The 21,870-nt window shown below is 33.2% G+C and overlaps 1 protein-coding gene across 2 annotated transcripts in view; it reads right to left on the reverse strand.

The window, feature by feature from the left end:
• Positions 1-21,870, reverse strand: part of hth (Meis homeobox homothorax) — a 930,897-nt gene that overhangs the window by 631,762 nt on the left and 277,265 nt on the right. For both annotated transcript variants that reach the window (XM_085948514.1, XM_085948513.1), the window contains exon 7: positions 10,959-11,085. In XM_085948514.1, the coding sequence (XP_085804640.1) occupies positions 10,959-11,085 (127 nt within the window). The remainder of the gene's footprint in view (positions 1-10,958; positions 11,086-21,870) is intronic.

Consider the following 21,870-nt stretch of genomic DNA (forward strand, 5'->3'; position numbering starts at 1 on the left):
TACATTCTACTGTTTATACTTACATCGCGATGGTTAACTTTTGAATGCGTCATATTTTTATCTTATACTTGAAATACCGTATAGAACTCCATTATAATGGTTTTGAAACCAAAATAGTTTAGTGAATTCTATTTTAACTGTGTCATTTATGTTGACAGTTATTTCGGGCGACAACCCTTCTTCGGAATGGTCGACTGAAGTTGAAGATTCGGATAAACTGCTTCTCGGACGGTTATGATAGAGCAAGAGAGTATATGTTTATCGATATTTTTATTGATTTTGGAGTTAAGTAATTATTGTGGTGAAATATAGCTTCAACAGATCTATTCTAACTCCATAAAACCCAGTAACACCGTTTCGTTATATTACTGAGATCTGAGATAACTCCAACGTCTTACGGATGTATTCTGTGTGAAAAACCGTCAACTACGATTATCTAAAAGACCAATATTTTAATCGGTAGGTACCCATGTTTCACCCCGCGTTTGAACTTGTACGTGCATCATGGCTTCGGGCGAAGTTGTGCAATGTGCAATTTTGCAAGATTTTAGAATGGTAATGATGAAATAGAGCGATAGGTCAAGGAAACATAAGCAAACGTTTTACCGTTTACACGTGCATGGATTTACTGCTGACAGTACATATTATCGCGACCATAACAAGCAAATGTACATGTAAACATGCAATATTGCATGAATGAATCAAAAACGTTCGGAATTTTCACGCGACAGTTGGTTTGTTCGATATATAGAACGATAGTGGCGAACCAGTGGATAAAAAAACGAACTACACCGCGCTGACTCATTTTGAGGTTAACTGATTTTCACTACCTGTCAAATAGTAGGTACTATAAAATGACATCATCGGGCCTCCCTTACTCTTGAAGAATGAGATTGGCGAGATAGTCAGTACTTTTACGAGTAAACAGTAAAGTTAAATACACACTATTGCTGCAAGTAAATCCATGCACGTGTACAGGCGCTATAACTACATGCCTGTGACTGAGGCCCCATCGAACTCACTATTAATTATCAACTATCACTAGTGGCGACGACTAGCGTGAATGAATTTATGTATCTGGGATCATGCATCACACCTCAAGACTTCATCAACCCAGAAGTTCGTAAAAAAAACTTCGCTGACAAACAAATTCCACCACGATTATGACAGACTTCAAATAAAAGGATAACTAAAGCAATCGTTTATATTTACCGTTAAACGAAAATTGTAGTTTAATTCAAGTAACCAAAACAACGTATGGCATCATGGAGCTGCATCAACAAACACTAAATACGACGCAATATCAATTTAGTGTCCGGTATGCGATCAAATTGAAAGACATCGTCGCAGGACTAACAGAATTGAAAACTTTATAATACCCTGAATTAGATAAAAACAGAATTATGATTTCATTATTTCAAAATTAGAATACCTATCTAAATATTATTTAATAAGTAAAGTTGACATCATATTTTTTTATAATGATTATTCATTGATATCGAAGTTTTTACGATTTAATTAAATGTAATCATAATTAACATAAATGGGTACTTACTAATTTTTAAAGAATTTGTATGCATAAATAATTTTATTTGTGTTTGTGGTGCCATGAGACGATAAAAATGATAATAAGTTCAAGTGACAGTGTTTCCGATAACCTTTTAAAATATCTGAAGACAACATAAGTATTATTTAATAATATAATTTCTTTTAGTAGGTAATTATTTATTTACGATATTATTATTTTAATTGTATACATTACAATACGACATACGTATTGTTTTTCGATCGTAAGTATGTAATTCTAGGAAGTGTGAAGATTCAGGAGTATTGGTGAATAATTATTATGATACATGCACAGAGAAAATAACAGAGCCTGAGAAAACCATCTCCAGCGGAAGCCAAAGACACAGATACCGAATAAGTAGGTACTTAGTTGGGAATCCATAAGGAAGACGGTTAGGGCGATTAAGTCTTTCTCAACATCGATAGCTGGAAAGGGGTCGCAGAGGATCGTGCCACGGACAATGCTATAGTTGAGATATAGCACCATCAAATAAGATTAATAAATAAGCGAGCATTTGCTATTTTTAGCCTAGTCAACATGTGGTAGAATTTTTTTAGAATTATTAATAATCATTTCCTTGCTTTTTCGTACAAGGTGGTTGTTAGTAATTTTGAACAATCACAAACACCCAGGCTTTGAGAAAAACACATGAATATTGTGTCCTCACCGGGAATCGAACCCAGAACTCTCGGGCGGAAGGCCAGCACCTTACCCACCGCACCACGAGAGCCGCCTGGTAGAAAATATTAAAAACAGTTCTGCATAAATGATATGACGTGTAAGTGAATTCAGTCATAATGGAGGGTGTCCCCATAAAACTTCATGGATAGATAAATTTATTTAAGGTTCGGTAAAAACAAAGAATTTGTACTCTAGATGGAAGGAGTCCTATAGTACGCGTTCCGTATCAGGAAATATTAAAGGCTGTTCGATTTTCGAATCGACCGACTATATCGGAAACCCAAAAAACAAAAGATGGCTCACTAATAACTTTGTTGCTCTGTCTATATACGCATTTATTCATTTTAAAAATAATGGTCATTGTATTGCTTTTGGTTGCTTACATAAAATTGTCGAAAGAGAATCATTAATAAAGTCAATGTCATATTAAAACATCTTCTTTGATACGGCAATATGAGAAGACGTGAGAAATGTCAAATTGAATACAAATTTCATTATACTATGTACACTATCCAATCCTATAAATTTAAATACAAGTATTATTTTAGCAATATCTTCACATATAATTACGTATGTAATTAACCAATCGAGTGAATCTTAAATTATTAGTGGAATGCCAGTAAACACGCAATGCTAAGTTACATGTAGCTGACCTAATAACATCTTTGAGTGAAATATGTATGAGATAATTTAATATATTGTAATGACCAATACGAGTAACATACGTTAGAGGAGGTATTTATCGATGTTTGATATATGACATAAAACTATATTATACCTATATCATTTGCAATGTAAATTATCCATGTCACATCAAATGCTTACCATATAAAACTCCAGTAATTGAACAATAAAACACTTCTAGTTAGCGCCAACTAATTAATAAACAACATTACCAACTGAAATGTGTTACAATATGCAAAAAAAATATATGATAACATGTTAGAATGCTTAATTAATATTCACAAGTGGACCGAAGTCGTAATTCAAGTTGCCTTAATGCCCGCTGACACAAATGATACCATAAATAATGTTGGCTTTTGATTCGACATTGTGTCACTTAATTTGCCAAAAATACCATAAATCTTGTCCATTCTTCTTATCTATCGGAGAGCAGAGAGAATAATATCGCCAAGCATGGCCGCAATCAAATTTATCACCATAAATATGTTGCGTCGACATACATGCTTGCTAGATGATTGTTAGATGACTAATTGCTCAATTTTTGTACTGCGCATGAATGATATGTTGTAATGATGCCATAAATTCGTTGCGGAAACTCGATAAACTCCTTATTGTTTTTATGAGTGCCTGATACTTCCAATCAATTTATTTGAACAATTTCAATAGTGTTTTTTTTTAATCACGACACTTGTCAACGTTAAAATTGATATTATGTTTAATCAGTGAGAATACGTAATATTTGTCTTTAGTTAAATTTTAAATTAGATTTCATGCTTAAATAATCAAATTTTTAAAAGTCAATTCACCACCAACTCTATTCTGATTTCCCGAAACCCATCAAGCTAATTAAAAATCCTAACAAACGTAAAGTAACTAGGTATGTATACTTACTTACTTATATTTTTGGACATTTGGCTACATTTAAATTTTGGAATACATAACTTCTACTGAACAAGAGATGACAGATTTTCAAAACAAAATATATTGTGACCTCGCCAGGAATTGAACCTGGTGCCCCTGGATGAAAGGCCAGCGCCTTACGCATTGGACCACGAGGGCCGCCTAGATATTAATAATATTATATAATACCATTACACAAAAAGTTATGCAGTGCGCTAGGAGCATTGGATGAATATTATAGGTCAAATTCATTGCGTCCCAACCCAACCTTAACAATTTGCAGGGAAAGAGCTGAATGATGCAATGGAAAGGGACACGGCTGAGGCATGCACCAGAGCCAGTATACTTGAGAATCACATTGGACAGAACCGTAACATTTAAGGCCCACTACGAAAAAACAAAAATAAAAGTCGCAACAAAATATAACATTTAAAAAAAGTTAGTGGGTAGTAGTTTGAGACCTAGGTCCTAAAAACGAATGCTCTGTCACTGTTATTTTCAGCTGATGAATACGCATACTCTGTATGGAACAGTTCGCGTCATGTAAAAATGGTGGAAACATCTCTGAATCTGCATATTAACAGGACGCTTGAAACCGAATCATGTGGCAAAGTAGCCACCGATTTACATTGCCCAGCCCGATAAGATGAAAGACATCCACTTAATGGATATATCATGCCTAAAATCTAGGAAGAGCTTCCTTCGGTCATTCAAGGAGATATCGGAAAGAATGGCGAACTAGTAGGTACCAAGGACAATATGAAGAATTGAGGATACTCTCAAGAATACTTAAAACTACGAATGTGGCGCCGAGGAAATTGCGAAACATGTGATGGTGAGTCTGCTCGTTTCAACCAGCTGCACCATCGATTATATGTTTGAAGCCAATGATGCGGCATCTCAGGACATGTCAGAAGAGGAAGATTACTAAAACTAGGTACCAAATACAAAGTTTCACACCATTTTCCTCCCATAGCATACCGGACACTTGGCAGCCAGTATAAAATATGTTTGCGATTTTCTGGCAATTATAGCTTGTTTATTCCCGCTTGTAAATTATAGGAGGTATTCATGTATTATAATAATGCAACTATTACCTACTATATAGTACCTACCTATGTTGAATTATAATTCGATTACGATTTTTCATGACACATGTGGCATAAAAACACAATATTTTTGTAACATTAATCATGTGTTACTGTAACACGTACGTACGTAGTTAAATTACAAATACATAATAGCAAATCGATCGTCGAATAATTGAAATACATTTATAATAGACAGACAAATGTCGCACCGCAAAATAAAAATAAAAAATCATATATTAATATAAATAACATCGAGTGCACTGGTGCATGCTGTATATGAGTCTGTGTTAATGATGATTGTTATTCAAAAAAACCAATATATACTTAAAAAAGATGTTTAGGGGGTCCGTTATATATAAAAATATCCCTAATAATTAATGTTTTACTATTAAGAGAGAGGACGGAGTTAACAAAACCAAGCAGGCGCCGCTGAACTCCACATTTTACCAATCACGCTGAAAGTGAAGAGGCGACGTTGGACCTGGCTCGGCCACGTGCTGCGGATGCAAGAAGAGAACTTCAACCTGGCTTGTCTGTTTTTCAAGCCGACCGGATTCCGGCGTCCTGGAAGGCCACTAAATACAATCTACAGAGGGTATACGGCGGATGCTGCTTTGACCTGGAACGAAGCAAGAAGACTGGCGAGCGACAGGGATTCTTGGAGGCGCCGCGTGGTGTCCATATGCTCCAGTTAAGGGGCGGATATGGCCAAAGAAGAAATAAGAAAGAAATAAGAAGACTAATCCGAGTACATTCTCCATACCCAGACACTCCCCACTTTCGAATGTAGCAATAATCACCTGGCATGCGGGTATTAAGTGTGCTCACCTATGAATTATTAAGATTGTTAATTTCCGTTGTGTCGTCCAAACTGTTTTGTCTTTTTGACATAACATAATATTAAAGGAAATATTGTATGCCCCAGATGGTTACATCAATTCACGGACCTTACATGTCGAGAGGAGTGGGTCTAATGGGAGGACTGTTCGATAGCCAAACCATTCGGGTCACGATTCTCAATCATGAGGTTCCGAAGAAGATGAAGTCCTTTCCAAATTAACCACGATAAATTACTTGATTCGTATCATGGACTGTCATAGGAGTGAGAGAAAGAGAATATTTGAGTCTCCCCGCTTTGAACTGAAGCGTAATTTTTCCTTACCATCGCGAAGTAGGCTCTTTGCACAGTACGAGAATAGTTTGACAATGTGTGCAATGAGTGCTCAAAAGAAGACCAAAACACTATATTTACGCGACAAATCTGAATACCTATACAAGTATTGATTAATGTATGTGTAATGTGTGATGAATGACAATGCAGAGTTACGGTAGTTCACTGTCAGTTTTTTTATTACTGGAAAATAGATCTCATCCAGTTTGAAGTTGGAAATGCCTGCTCTATTTTATAATAATATAATATGCATTACACCTGTCATATCGTGCTGAATACAAATTATTTGATTCGCAGCTGTCAAAATAAACTAAAAATCAGGCAATATAAAACATGAATAATATAACCGTATCGTCGTTCCATCGTATAAACATCACAAAACCAAAATAACGTTTTTACATATTGTGACAGAAAAACTGTCTAATTTTCGTTTTAAATTTCATTTTTAATTCTAAATACATATTCAAATAAAGAACAAGTTCTCCATTCAACAAAAAAAAAATGACAACGATTTGGTATTAAGAAAATTGGTAGGATTCTCAGTTGTATGTACAGGACATTTTGTAGATTTAAGAGGTATGGATTTGTGGATTGATTAAAAAAAATGAGACATTTATATATGTGCAAGAATCTTATATAAAGTGTAGAAACTCAACAATAAGTACAACTTAAATTTATAGCGAAATGTGATTATTGAAAATTACATGATAGACTGGCGATAGATAGACATTATTTTAAATAAAATTAAATTCATCGTACATATTTATTCCGTATAATGGTCAGAACCGGTTTCGTTCGCTTCAGTGGTTATAGGGGAGATTCCGTTGAGTATCCTACTATTGATGAGGACGAAACCGGTCCTGATCATTATTAAGAATCAGTACCTACTATAAATTGAGCATTATTTAAATTAATATACCTATAACACTTATAAACTTTTGAGAAATCCCGACACCATCCATGGATCAAAGTTAATATTATTCATTGCATTGATTTAAATAACAAAAGACGGTTTAGTAACTGTTTATTGACGGAATTTGAAAATATGTCAGATGAGTGGTTATTGGGAAACATGTGTGTGAATTACTTAGCTTATTTGGATATAGCATTTGCCCTTTTGAACTCATCTCTGTTCGTTAAAATACGAGTACAAATGTATTGAAAATTATCAATTTCAGTTATGTTCTCAATAAATATTTCATTAAAAAACAAGTTTTTAATTATGTTTGGTTTTTTATATTCTCATAACTTTCGTATCAAATCATTATATTCCTACCCCCTTAGGGCGACATCTATGCACAACCCCGAACCATATAAACTGCGTCAATTAGTAACTTCTGATTTGTTGGCTAAGTAAATAAATAAAATACTCATATAATATAATAATATATTGTTATCTGTCAGTTGCTCTGTTGTTTTTCTAGTCAAATAAATTAAGATGTATGATGTAGGTATATTTATTGCATACCTACTGTAGATGTGTAAATGCATAAAGGTCGTTTAAATGCATTATCATTCAGTAGCATTAAATTTTAACAGTTGGCATTTGTCATCAGTCATCACGTTTGTTTAGTGTCTGGAAATCGATTTAAAACTTCTCAATTGTTTTCAACGGCCAATCTAAAAAAATGATAAATGATTTCAACGATCTCTCTGAAATCGATATGAGATACAAATTGACAAGTATTAGTGCTATCCTTCATTTATCAGTCATAACCAAAATGATTGACCTACTATATACTAGGTGGGATAATATTATATACGCATTTTAAACTACTGTTATGTATAGGGATTTTACAATATAACCGGGAAAAAATTTAAAAAAAAATCTACTAATGGATTTATGTTCTGTACCATTTGAGTTATTTTTTGCGACCCGGATTTCGACTTTCGGCATCGGCACTCACCAAAGGGTAAATACACACTAACAACGAATACAATTAATTCTAACTTATATAATAAATTAATACAATAAAGTACATAAAAACTTTATCACCTACCTATTCAGTCAAGGATCACAATATATATATAAATATAAAATATATAACAAACAAATTATGAATAGTTGAAGTGCTTGTAAAAAAAACCACTAAGTATCACTGATAATACAATCAATAGGCGTATAGGTACATCGTTAAAACCCTAATAATAGATCATTAAATAATAATTAATAAATACAACATTCATGAGGAGTAAAATCGTCAATACTGGGAAAACAATACCAACGTATGGTGCAAGTACAAAACTCAAATCCATTAGAATTTAAATTCCATCAAGGACCTTCGGTCGATAGTATTGATATTATTAAAAAATATATATTGTTCAATCAGACGCGTTCATAGTGAGCCGAGGGGTTTTCAGCACCAAACCGCCCCCAGAGGAAAGGAAAAAATACAAATTATAATATAAGTTAGTGGAATATAATTTCTTTTTCCACCTCATGACTGAACATCGTCTCCGAATGATTTGGACGTCCGAACGTCTTCAATGGTGTTATTATTATCAATTCGAATAAGTCAGAGACGGAACTGTAGATCACTGGGAGAGAACACTTTTTTTCATAGTACCTACCCATAGATATGTTTCTGAGCATTTTCAAAAGTATTTTATTTTCAATACCTACTGAGAATCTAACATTCTTAAATCTTGTATAGATACGTATATTGGATATTGAATAATTCGCTCGGCGAGTGGACAATTGCTGGACAAAATATGCCATCATACAGTGGTACCCACCTGAGGGTCACTAATCGACTACAGGGTACCTTAAAACCTGCTGGTTAGACAACACCAGTAAATTTCGGTGGATGTACGTGGCAGCGAAGAACTAAGGACCGAGAAAAGTGTAGGGAGCTTGCGGAGGTCTTTCTCCAGTAGTGGATTGGCCGCGGCTGATGATGATGATATGATTTAATTAGTGATTATTATACTATAACATTTTATAGGTTGTCAACTATTTCTCTGTGTAGGTAGTACGTGACTTAGTGTGCCACAGGGCTAAATCAAAATAAATGGTCATCAACGCAGCATCGCGGCGTAACAAATCTTTTAAATCAAAGTCATTTTGACACTCCATACGTATTCTGGAAGCGTAAACTGTTTAAAAATAACATTACTGTTGATACAATCGGTCATTTGCACACAATAGTATTTTGCAAGTGCATACGTTTTCATGTGCCAATGTTGTCCAAGAGCATTTCTGAATATACAACGACGAATTTACAGTAAATTTACGAACGAGGATATAATAAGATGGACTTCGCAGCCTCTCGTCACATTGAAAGTAAGGAAGCGACGTTGAAACTGACTTGATCATGTGCAACGGATGCCTCGAGAGAGTTTCAACGTGGCTTCGAACTAACCGGATTCCAGCGTCGTGGATGGCTACTACTATTTAGAGTACAGTCATGATATGGGGAAAAGCTAGAAGGTTGCTGAGCGACTTTTATTTTAACTAATAAGTGGACTAATATTTGACTAGAAGAAGAATCCTTTATCGATCTTATCATAAGATAATAAATATGTAATATTTTGCTTTTTAGACGCGATTTTCTAGAGTTCGGTTAATTAATAGTTCACCTGTATAAACAAAATAGTGAGGCCAGTACTTATTGTGCTACGGTTAAGAAAATTGAACATTTAACAATCAGTGATTTCCGGTAGTTACAGGAATTTAAGTGAAGAATCTAACGAAAGATCTTTTGCCCATCTGCGAGAATGACATCTGCATGACGGGTGTAATGAACCTGACACGCGTGGATGATCAATTATACGTATAAGGAGAAAAACGGTGTGCGACAAGAGCACGACTTCTTATGGGACACAGAAAGACTTTCAAATGCTGGGACTAATCTACTGGAGAAGGATAGCGAAGGGTCGGGAAGTATGGATGAATAGTTGCCGTAGTTGTTATTAGAAGTAATTAGCGAGCTGTAGAGCCATAAAATAAAAACTACATTCAATAGATCGCGAACACATCTCTCGAACGAACCCTACATAAATTCTGTCGTGTATAGTGGCAGCATAAAATGCATCAATGCAAACCAGCTGACGATTTGTTTTGTTGGGCATCCATCAAACCTTTAATATCGACTTTATACGTGACGTGTCGCTTGATGTCAATAGCCTAATATAATAATGATGATCGTTGTCATACGAAATAATAAAATATAATATGTCAGAAAACACGATTGAAAAAGTCTCGCAGTGTATGTCATGTTCATAATTTTAATGGCACGTCTGAGAATCGAGTGTTTTTCTGGAGAAATTGCATTTCGGACGTGATGAAGATTTGGTGAGAAATTATTTTATTTATTTATGCTTAAAAAAATGCTACCTAGAATTGTGAATTTACAATAATGAAAACTTTTAACTTGGTGGTTTTTGATGATTCGCTCATCACACTTTGAAAGATATACTACTTTTCATTGAGATAGAGGATGGTCGATACTCAATATTAGTTTCGTTTTCTTCTGATGGTGTCTTCTTCTATCAAAGATTGGTGACGAAATTACAGTACGTCTCCTAATCCGAATTCAGTTATATAAGATCACCAAAGCCTTATATTATATTAAGGTATTTGCGAAGGTTGCATAACCCAGACCATATCTTTTTACCTATGAAAAGAAGTAATTTTGCAATATAAAAAGTGATGAGTGTTTTTAGAGATATGGCTGTATCGGCTGTAAGGATTGAAGATAAGCCAGTAGGATAAGATAACCTACATAAATCTACCACCAAACGTAAAAAAGTTATATAATATATACTTATTTATTTAAGAAATTTAATATACGTACACTTGTGCTATTGCTACAAGGAGCACAAGCAATATAAAAGATAGATAGGATTATATTGTATCACAAACCTGGATCAGGGGCGTCGAGCGTCTGCGGGGGGTGATGAGGGAGTGGTCCGGGAGTTCCACCGGAGCCAGGTGAACGCACGTCCTCGTTCGCAGCGCCTCCGTATGAGAGCGATGATGAAGGTGGCCGCTGTAATAAGAAGAAAAAGAATTTTATTAGAAATGCATGGTTATTAATTTGTCATATTATAAAAATGATGCAAAGCTTTTTGCTTACCATTTAACGAGGCACTCGTACTGAAGTACTAGCACAGCTGAGATACCATAATTTTGAAAGGACAATAGAAAAAATCTTGCTGTTTGTTACACAAAAGTACAAACATACCTTACTTTATATAAGACGTTTGGATATTGAATTTTGAGACTTGTTACCATTTAATAAGAAACTGTAAGATCATCAGCATTGCCATTTCAGCAAGTCTGGGTGCATTTCGGAATAAAAGCCCTCCCTTGCTGTCTACACTTTTCAGTATTGCGTTGCCACAAAATCAGCTGAAAGCTGAACTTAATTATCTCGAAGACCAAGCGGCCCATTTAGGTGTGCAACTTCAAGATCTTGCCACATGATATTAGATTATACAGTCATTCATTTTTGCAGTGAAACTTAGTTTAAAGAGAATGTCACATTGCGTACCAATAACACACTAGTTTGCTACGGTTCAAATGAGGTGGACGCATACCATAAAATATATGAGTACAATAATTGATGCAGTATTTTCTATATTTTTATAACAATTATTACAGTCGATAACTTACGTATCATATTCTTGTTATCATAAATCGATAATTTCATTTTTTATTGTGTCTAATAGATACTCTCTAATAGAATTTAATTTTTAGTTATTCTTTACGACGTGTAATAGTGCATTTATCACCATATGATTGTTACACTCGTTTATTAAATATGTTTACTAATTAATTTTTAACAAGAGTAGGTAGGTACTAATGCCTAAATGAAGTACCAACAAAACGGATTAAATCCACCTTGCCTGTTCTACAAACACATTTGCATCTTTTGACACTGCAGTATACCTACCACTGGTTGCTTTCGTCTTTCCTTATACTTTCCCAATTGTTTCATGGCAAAATTTGACTAACAAAGTAGGTATCCAACAAATTATTTTTTAGTTCTATTATTAAAATATATGTAATAATATCTAATATCTGTTCCTTTCGTCAATTGACAATCAAACCCATTACAGGTTTCTATAAATTATCAAATATAAACATGTTCCGAATGACAAGTGATACAAAAACAATGAATATAATATAAAAGACATCCTTCATTACATTGCTACCTTTCACTCGTACTAATGGTGTTTTGTATTTGGTATCCTTGTTCATCGGGTCGATCATCTTTTTTTAGTCTCTCTCGCCATAGAGCCATTGTTTCGTCAGTGAGAGGTTTTAAATTATAGCGGTATTCAAATTTTTAAATCAGTGGAAATTATTTATATTTCTCAGTATTTATGTGTTTATAAATAAATTCAAAAATGTTTTTATGATGAACGAGATTGATTTAAAAAAGAAATAATAATATTACCTGCATATTTTACGATTTTTAGAATACACTATCTACTGAGTTAGGATAATTTTGACCAATGACACCTCAAATTTGATTTAAAATTATCTAAATTTATAAAAGACAAAGGTACCTACCTAATATTAATTGCGTCTATTCCGGTCAAGAAAATGTCTGTACCTATGGTACGTATGTATGACAATATTGCTGACAGAAGAATCAAACAGCAATGGAGAGCAATGGGGCTCATAATACAAATAAAAGGACAAATACTTCAATAGTATTTTCAAACATGACCTCCCATTTTGCTTACCTTTACCCTTAATAATGTAAAAGATTTACATGTTGGACATAACGAGGAAAGATCTCAAAAATATCAATTGATAAGGAGGCAAACAAGACTGCGAGAATAGTAATGGGCCGGACATTTCACCCGGCACATGAATAACCGCTGATCAATGCATACGGTGGAATCCAAGAGGCATTAAACGACCACAAAACCATCCAATACCCGTTGGATATAAGCCAAGCATAGACCCAAGACGATGACGATACCATATTCAATCTCAACTAAGTCCACGCAGAACGATAGTAGTGTAGTCATGTAGTGGATTCTAGAAATACAATCGAGCTGGTATAACTACCAACATAAAAATTTTAAACATATTCCTGTACCTACAGCGCGTATAGATATAATAATAATATGAAAGCATTATCAGCCACTCTGTATACGCCATTATAAAATGCAAGGTCTCCCACAAGGACAGACGTGCTTAGAAAGAATAAGTTTTCACGATACAATCTCGCTATAATCGTTCCACAGTCGATTATTAATGCATTTCAATAAATCACTCTTTCACTTTATGAGATCCTGGTAGGTTACTCGGTATTCATAGTATTAGTAATATTCTGTAGATATATTTCAATTAGTTTTAGCTGTGATTTAACATCTGATTTCATGACCTCCTGATACTTAACAATATTACGTCATACCATTATAAATCTTCTTTATGATATCCTAATAATTACATACTATTGAAAACTATGAATTTGTACAGATTTTTTCATGATATCAAATTAATCATTACTAATTATTATTTAATTAAATGAAAACAACCCCTTTGTACAAGCTTTTGGTGTATTTCTTAAAGTTTTTTTTACTCATTAAACTCACTGTCATACTAATTATGTTTCAGAAAACGTTGTTCTAAACTATTACAACAAATATAATAACATGATGGCTCAGAATACTGGGCACTATGGATATCTTTGAGAGGAAAATCCAGAATAGAATATATAGAGCAGCTATAGAAAATACTGGACACTCTTCATAGAGGCGACGTGATAACGTGGCATATGAAAATGCAAAGACGACGTTTGATCGAGCACATGTGTATAATGACGGAGTTGTTACCAAAAAAACTATCTATGTTCGCATCCTTGGGAGCCATCTTCTTGGAATGCTCGGCCAAAGCAGTTGAAAAACCCTAGCGCTGGATTGTAGTGGAAGGTTTTGAAGGAGGCCAATACCCGCCTTATGATTAAGGGTTGTAATGTGAAGTCAAAATAATGATATTCTTCTTAACATTACAACAAGCCATGGCAGAGTGGAGGTAATTAGTAATACAAGTCAAACAATCACAAACACGGAGAGTTTGAGAAAATTATATATATATATATTGGAGCTCCTGTGGGTCTATTCTATGCTTATCGACCGCTAAAGTGATAAAGTGAAAAATATTATCAAACTTAGGGTAGGTTTGTGTCAAAATATTAGCACTTATTGTAACAATTACACGTAGCCGGTTTTTATTGTTGCAATAAGTGCTATATTTTAACAGCACCTATCTTGCTGCTGTTAAAATATCGCACTTATTGCAACAATAAAAACCGGCTTCGTGTAATTGTTACAATAAGTGCTAATATTTTGATACAAACCTACCCTAAGTTTGATACTATTTATCAATTTAGTGTTCGATAAGTATAGAATAGACCCACTGGACTAGAAGGACCGCCAATGTTATTTCGTATTGTACTAAAAATCATAGTCGAACTTACTCTCAGATATAAATTTATTTTACTGAGTTCTTTATTTAATTTTTATGAGTGGTAAAAAATCACATTTTTTATTATATCATATAATTTTATTCAAATGGGCGTAAGGTGTTTTTAAAATTATTGTTGTATATAATAAACGCATACGTCTTTGGACATGACATATATAAATAAAAAGGAGCAATTTATTAATATTGAATTTTGTATGGTGTTGAGTTCATTTATTATGATTTGTTTATTGTGTGTATAAAGTATATTTTTAATTATTATAAATTACAACATATGAAGACTCAATGATGATATATGTAAGAGATTTATGCTTTTATAATTAATATGTTGCCAGTATCTATATGAGAATATCAGAGTAATTGAAGGTTGTCATGCTAATATACCTTCCCCGTTACGTCAATCATTTTTTTTCACTTTGATCCAAAGAATTTATTAATTTCGGTATGGGCAGAGTATCTAATAATTCCATCGAACGTTTTTATTGTTAATTAAGACGAAAATATCACAAGCGGCCATTGCGGGGTAAATTATGATTTCGGCTGCTTTTTTTCCGGTAGCTTAATTAAGTTTTTTTTTATATTTTTATAATATGAAACGGTAGTCGGGCATCATCGGATTACGACATTCGCCATTGGGTATCGTGACCAATTAAAACCTCTACGTGTCGCGGCGTTAAGATCGAAAATCGTAAAAAGCTCGCCTTATCTTTTACACCGTTTTTCAATTAGCCACAATAATCGTTTACAATTTTACGGTATTATAAAATATGTGAAGTTTTAATATTGTTTTTTATTTTCTCTCTAACGGACTTACAGTCGACCCAACGATTTCGCTTTTATGAAAGGGAAAATAAAACTTTGCATACAAAATAGAGAAACGTATTTAAATTTTTATTAAGCAATCCATAACTTTGTAAATTTTTTTATAAAAAATATCGAAAAAAACTTAATTCCACCATAATCAACATAAGATTATCAAACATTAATCAAAACTAAAAAATAATTGGACATAACAATTCAAATCTAAAATTAATTTTACTTAAGTATATAAATATTAATAATTTTTGCGACAATGATTTTGGAGAGAGTATACTGTAGTTTAAGTGCTAGAAGATATCAATATTTGGCCACGTATTTTTTCCGACTAATACGTGGTGTGAATGAGAACTCTGCCATTCTTGGTAATATTGACTTGTGTGTCCCTGATAACTATCTTAGAAATCGGGAGCATCAGTTGTTTGTTCTCCCGAGGAGCAGAACTAACCTGCCATTGGTGATGCCGATTGGGAGGGCAATAACTCTGTTCAACCAAATTGCTTCGGATGTTGATATATTCCAACTACGTGAGAATGAGTATAGGTGGACGTTATTTTACAAATTCTTAAAATAGGGTCTGCTTAACTCATCCGGTGTACTTCCTTGTACCTATATACCTACTTCATATGTTTTGTATTTACACATTTATACTGTAGAATAACTAAATATTGCATAATTACACTAATTACAGTATTACATAATACTGTTTTAATAATATTTCTTTGTTTCTAAATGTTGTGAACGTCTTAAACTTATAATTTGTAATGTCCACAATTGATTTAGAATTAATTAGGAGTAAGTTAAATACTTTTTTGTAATATGTTAACTATCGCAGTTTTTATCAATACCAAGATGTACCGCTAGTGGTACTCGTACCTTCAATTAAAAACGCTAACTCAATTAATACAATGATTACTCAGCATCCATTGTGCCTGTAACGCCCAATCGACGGGTCTTGACCACTTCTGTAAACTTTCTCCATCACGGACGGCCATATCCTGTCGCTTTCCAATTATCCAAACTATCTTCAAATAGTCGTAGAAATACATTATAATATTATAAGTTTAAATAAAACACTTAGACTATAGATACATCTAGACGCCACCCGTTGCATTGCTAAATGAAGCCGCGTGCCTTGCGTTTGGCTTGTGAGCGAGTGAACGCATTCGTCTACAAATGTTCGAGACCATAGACCATAGACCATTTCGCTAGTGCTCGCCCAAAATGCTCGCACTAGACGCTCAGAATTAAAATATAATTTTCTATTTTTTTTACGTTATATAGTATTTTTAAGCGGTCAAAATGCAACCATTAGATAAAGATATCCATGATTTAAGTTATTTTAAAGAAACACTAGGTCACTGATATTAAAATATATAATAAAATACAAATAAATTATCACGAACATGTATCAACTCACTTATGAAACGTAATACCATCTTCTTGCTTATCAGTACGGCTACCACATTTTAAGACAACACACAGAACCATCTTTTCTACTTAATTAACCAAAAATATTTACCACTGACTTAATGTTTAACACAAAAAATATCAATTTTAGCAACACGAGCTCGCAAGTTATCGACGCTATGTGAAGCGTTTCGCCCCGATTTGATGGCGATACTTTTGGAAACTGGCTTGTAGCTAGTAGACCTTTTATCTTACTCTAGCGCGTGTCGCAGAGATTGTAAGGGTGCCGAATACTTTCTCACTCGCACTCATGCATCGTTTTTGTTCAGGCTTAAGACTATAGATAAAACACAATATTATATAGTACCTACCACAAAACAGATTAATAAATAGAATTCCGATACGCTTTACCCAATACACTACATATTGACGCAGGATTTTGAATGTGTGAGTGTCCTACGAAAATGAACCACACATTATAAACGTGTTTAACTTTATCCCATATTCTTCCACAATCGAGATCGGTTGCCTGTTATGTATTTCAGTTCCCGCTATTGCTGAGTAGTGAGTAGTATCCCTGTGTGGTATCTCCCTATTTCAAGCAAGGTAACAGTTATCAGGAACGTTTTCGTTCGCTTAAATTTAATGTAATTATTTTTGAAAAGAGAAGTTAGTAGAATTTTGTATTTAATAGGTATTTAATTATTGTGCACGTATTCAATAAATAATCCAACAAATTGTAAGCTCTAAGATTGTAAGTATCTCAATTCAGAATGTCCCATTGAAGGGGACAAAATTGGTCCTGATCATTTTATTGCACGATTATGTGGGGTCAGCGGTAGGTAGGTACATATTGTTTTTTTATGATAGGAAGATACCTATAGATATACCTATAGATATCCAAAAATTCGTCAGTATAAATAGCTGTAAGTTTGTATATCAGTTCAGAATGTTCCATTGAAGCGAACGAAACCGGACCTGATCATCGTAAAAAAATATGTGGAGTTTGTAATGATATTGATATTCTTTATCAGAAATTTATCCGGAGCACTATACGAAAGGGGGCATGGCTGCAATTAAAAATGATTACTATACAAGTATACATCGAAGTGTATAATTAAAAAAAATCTTGCTAGTTTTACAGCGCAGCGTTACGCATTCAAGTATTATTACGTCGTTGTGTGTACGGACGAACCATTGAGAGGAAGGAGGTAGGCGACGAAAGGCATCGAAGCCTGATCGTCCACTTTGCGCGAGGAGATCACCAGCCCGATTGGCAAAGAATGTGGGTCAGCCAACTGACTAACTTAACTAAAATATAGTCTCATTATATTGCGTAAAATCTCGTAAATACGGTTTGTTTTCCATTTAGTTTTTTATTGAATTCCTGCAGGGACATTTTTGGTGACGTAGAGGCCAGACGCGTTGTCTGGTTACATTAAAATAACATTTAAGATTTTCGTATAAATTAATAATTGTATGACTATATTGAACTGTGTCGAGGCCCCCTTTAAAATCTTCAGACAAATCGATTGCGTCATATTTGCATCAAAGAAAATCGTCGCTGTTTGCCTGAAGTAAGTTATTGTTTTTTAAAAATCTGATTGGTAATCATTTTACTAAATTCTTATTATTGTACGGTCCATGATTGATTCTTTATCGTAAAGCAGCACCACCAATTATTAATAATCTAAGTTCATTAGCTAAGTATTCAGTAAATAAGAAAACCATTATTATCTATGTAATTTTAAAACTAAAGTAAAAAGTATTAGATTAGATTAATCAAAATGTTGCATTATTTTCGGCACATACAATATAATGGAATTTTTAATGTAACTACCGTCAAGTTTAAATTAAATTGATACTACATAATTTTCATATACAACTAACTATACGTTATCAACAGTAATAATCGCTGAAAAGTCGAAGCCGGTTTGTTGATTTAGCTATTACATTACCTACATATTACCTGAGTGGCTAATCAGATACGTTGCATGTAAAGACACTATTTTAATATCTGATTATTATTTACAACTCCGTTTTATGCAAGTTTTCTCTGAAGTCGTGTGGGTATCTCTAATTAACGTTTTATGTGATTCAACTACATAATATATAATGATTTAGTTATATTCAGTGGCAACGTCTAGATATACTTAGTAAATATATATATATATATATAAACAAATAATCAAATTAAATCTGTAAATATAATTATTATGAAGGTATCAACCAGTGGAGTGAGGTGACTTTTGCTAATGGGCATGTTGATGGAAAAAAATATACCGACTGGGTATATTATTATCTACTGTTTCATAACTGTTCAATTGTATCTTGAAACGAAGGGTAAGTTTTACACTTGAAATAATCGTTATTTAATATTATTTAATTCTAAAGAAAAAGATAATATTAAAATATAAATAATCTAATACTATTTTATCGACGATTTCTGGGAGTGCTTTGCATCAGAACCGCACACCACTGGTATATACCTACCATAAATTAAATTATTGGATTGGTATTGTGACTTATTCAATTAATCTCCTTGTAGGTATGTGGAGTAGGCATATTATAATATTAAAATTTTTATAATTACCACAAGTCTCATTTTTTAAAGGATTTGGGGGCGGTTCAGATTCCCTCGCCATAAAAATTGCAAATAATACATTCTACACACTGTATTTATTTTTTAATTCGTTACATTCTAAAGAGTATTTTGGCTTTCCATTTTAACGGTATTTGAAAAGCACACCCAACCATTTTAGCGGGTTTTGAAATTTACTCTAATTTTTGATCATACGTATTGACGAATTTTGGCGTTTTTTAAAGTTCAATCTTTGGCGATCATATAGGTCACAAAAATATCCAACTAACTACATATCTAACTCAAAAATTTTCAAAAACCATTTTAGGGGCTTTTGAAACTAGGCGCTTCATATTGTAATTAATATAATAATATTTGTCTTCCCGCTGATATTATGTTGTAAGAGAAAATTACTCTTATTGCATTACCATCATTACCAGTTGGCAATACTCATTTTTTTTTATTATTAATCGACCTTTGGTCCACGGAATAATTCTATTCTACTCTGCTGCACTTTCAAAATCATCACAGAAAAAATAATTAGGTGTCCTAATTGTTTATATTAATTAATTACTTCAGTAGATAACAATTATTATTCGAAACTCTCTAATATATAACATCATTGACATAAGATTGATACACTTACATATTTACAAACTAGTTTCGATTAATAATATGCAAATATACCTATATATTATGCTGGCAAGTATTTAACGATTTATATTAGATGCTTAGATCTGATATCGCGGTTCAAAAGGCTAATTAATTGGCTACAAGTAATGAGCCGTTTCTGTAGGCATTATTGCATAAAGATGACACAATTTGACATACCAACTATCTATAAAATACAGCAACATAAACAATTGTTTTGGTATTTGTGTATTTTAATTGATTGATTCAATTAACTTGATCAATCTAAATCTAATATTGTGTTGGACTGATTTATGTTTATGTTAAACGTATAATTATTAATGTAATCAGTAATTTTGATAATGTCTACTTTCAATGTATTTTAATATCGCAGCAATATAGTTGTGTATTTCTGTTTATTTAATATTATTCTACGTAAATGTTATCGATTACGATATCATTATGTAATTAATGATTGAATTTGAATTTAAATGCATTCTAAGCTAAATACTTGATAAAACCTTATTGCATTAACTTGACAATATAAACGATTTGGAAGTGACATTCTATTTTGAATATCTACAGAATGTATGGAACAAAAATTTACGGTAATATTTTACGTGTCCGGAAATGTGTACGTATGCCCGTAGGGTATTGAGATCAAATTCATGTCTATATAAAATACTGAAAAATACGTAATAAATACCACCGGAATTCAAAGGAAAGACAAAAGAAAATAGGTTGGTAAGTAAATTAGAAATAGAAATCGTACAATGTATATAAAATTCTGGTAGCTGTTCGTAAATGTAAATTAATGTTCATATTGAATCTAACAAAATTGGAAGATTAAAGTCTGCAATCCTCCACGAATGAAAAATCTTAATGCTATACGGCCATCTTCTTTCGGTAAGACAGCTCACGGTGAACTGTGCTACGATGAAATGTAATACGTACAATTTACATGATGTAATAAGTATCCAATAATATGTTGGTGTTATTTCAAATTATGTGAGATATATCTAGTTACTTACTTATTTTTAAAAAAGACGGCTTTCAAGATACGTATAAAACACAATTTTTGTGTATAACGTCACGCTGACAAGTTGATTGTTAGCGATAAAATGAGTCGTGTAAGATACAATAACTGAAGAGCTTTCTGTATTAATGTGTTCGTTAGCGAATGTTGAGTGTTTCGCTACGACTAAAAAACGAAACTATAGATATTCGTCACAGAATTAGATCTCTAGTCTTAGGTACCTACTTAATAAATCTGTATTTTTATCATATACATTATATACGTTGGTATGTAATAAATAATCGCTCAGTAGGTATACACAGTTAACAACTCTAACAAATAAATTATGAGTAGGTAATCTACTATAAATAATATGAATATTGGTCTACATCCATATAATACGAGTACGTAAAGTTTTAACGTATTCTAAAATTCCACTTGGCATAAAAATATTTTATTCAAAAGCACTTATAGTAGTTACATTACAACGAAGCGTAGAGCCGAAATAAAATATGCATGGAACCACGCAGTACATCAAACTGAACACTGAAGCTTTTTATACACATTATCATACCAATGTAAGTATATATAAGAAATATGATGTAATGAATATTATATACCAGGCGAGCACAGAGAAAAAATATTTGGGGGTCCATTTTTTATTGATTTTTGATTCTAGCTGGTGCCTCTGAATACCACACTGTTCAAGGCACTTTACCCATATCCAGACACTCCTAACATTGAGTCTAGCGATAAACATCTTTCCTGAATGTATAATTAAGGGTGTACACATAAAAGTTATTACGAGATGTCGCAAGTTGGCTTAACGGTCATACATATTAGTATCGTTAGTGTCCGTTTGTGTTGTCTGCGCAGTC

The sequence above is a fragment of the Rhyacophila brunnea genome, unplaced genomic scaffold (assembly GCF_057557595.1).
Source record: "Rhyacophila brunnea isolate RB1 unplaced genomic scaffold, BYU_Rbru_1.0 scaffold_20, whole genome shotgun sequence".
NCBI classification, from domain to species: domain Eukaryota; kingdom Metazoa; phylum Arthropoda; class Insecta; order Trichoptera; family Rhyacophilidae; genus Rhyacophila; species Rhyacophila brunnea.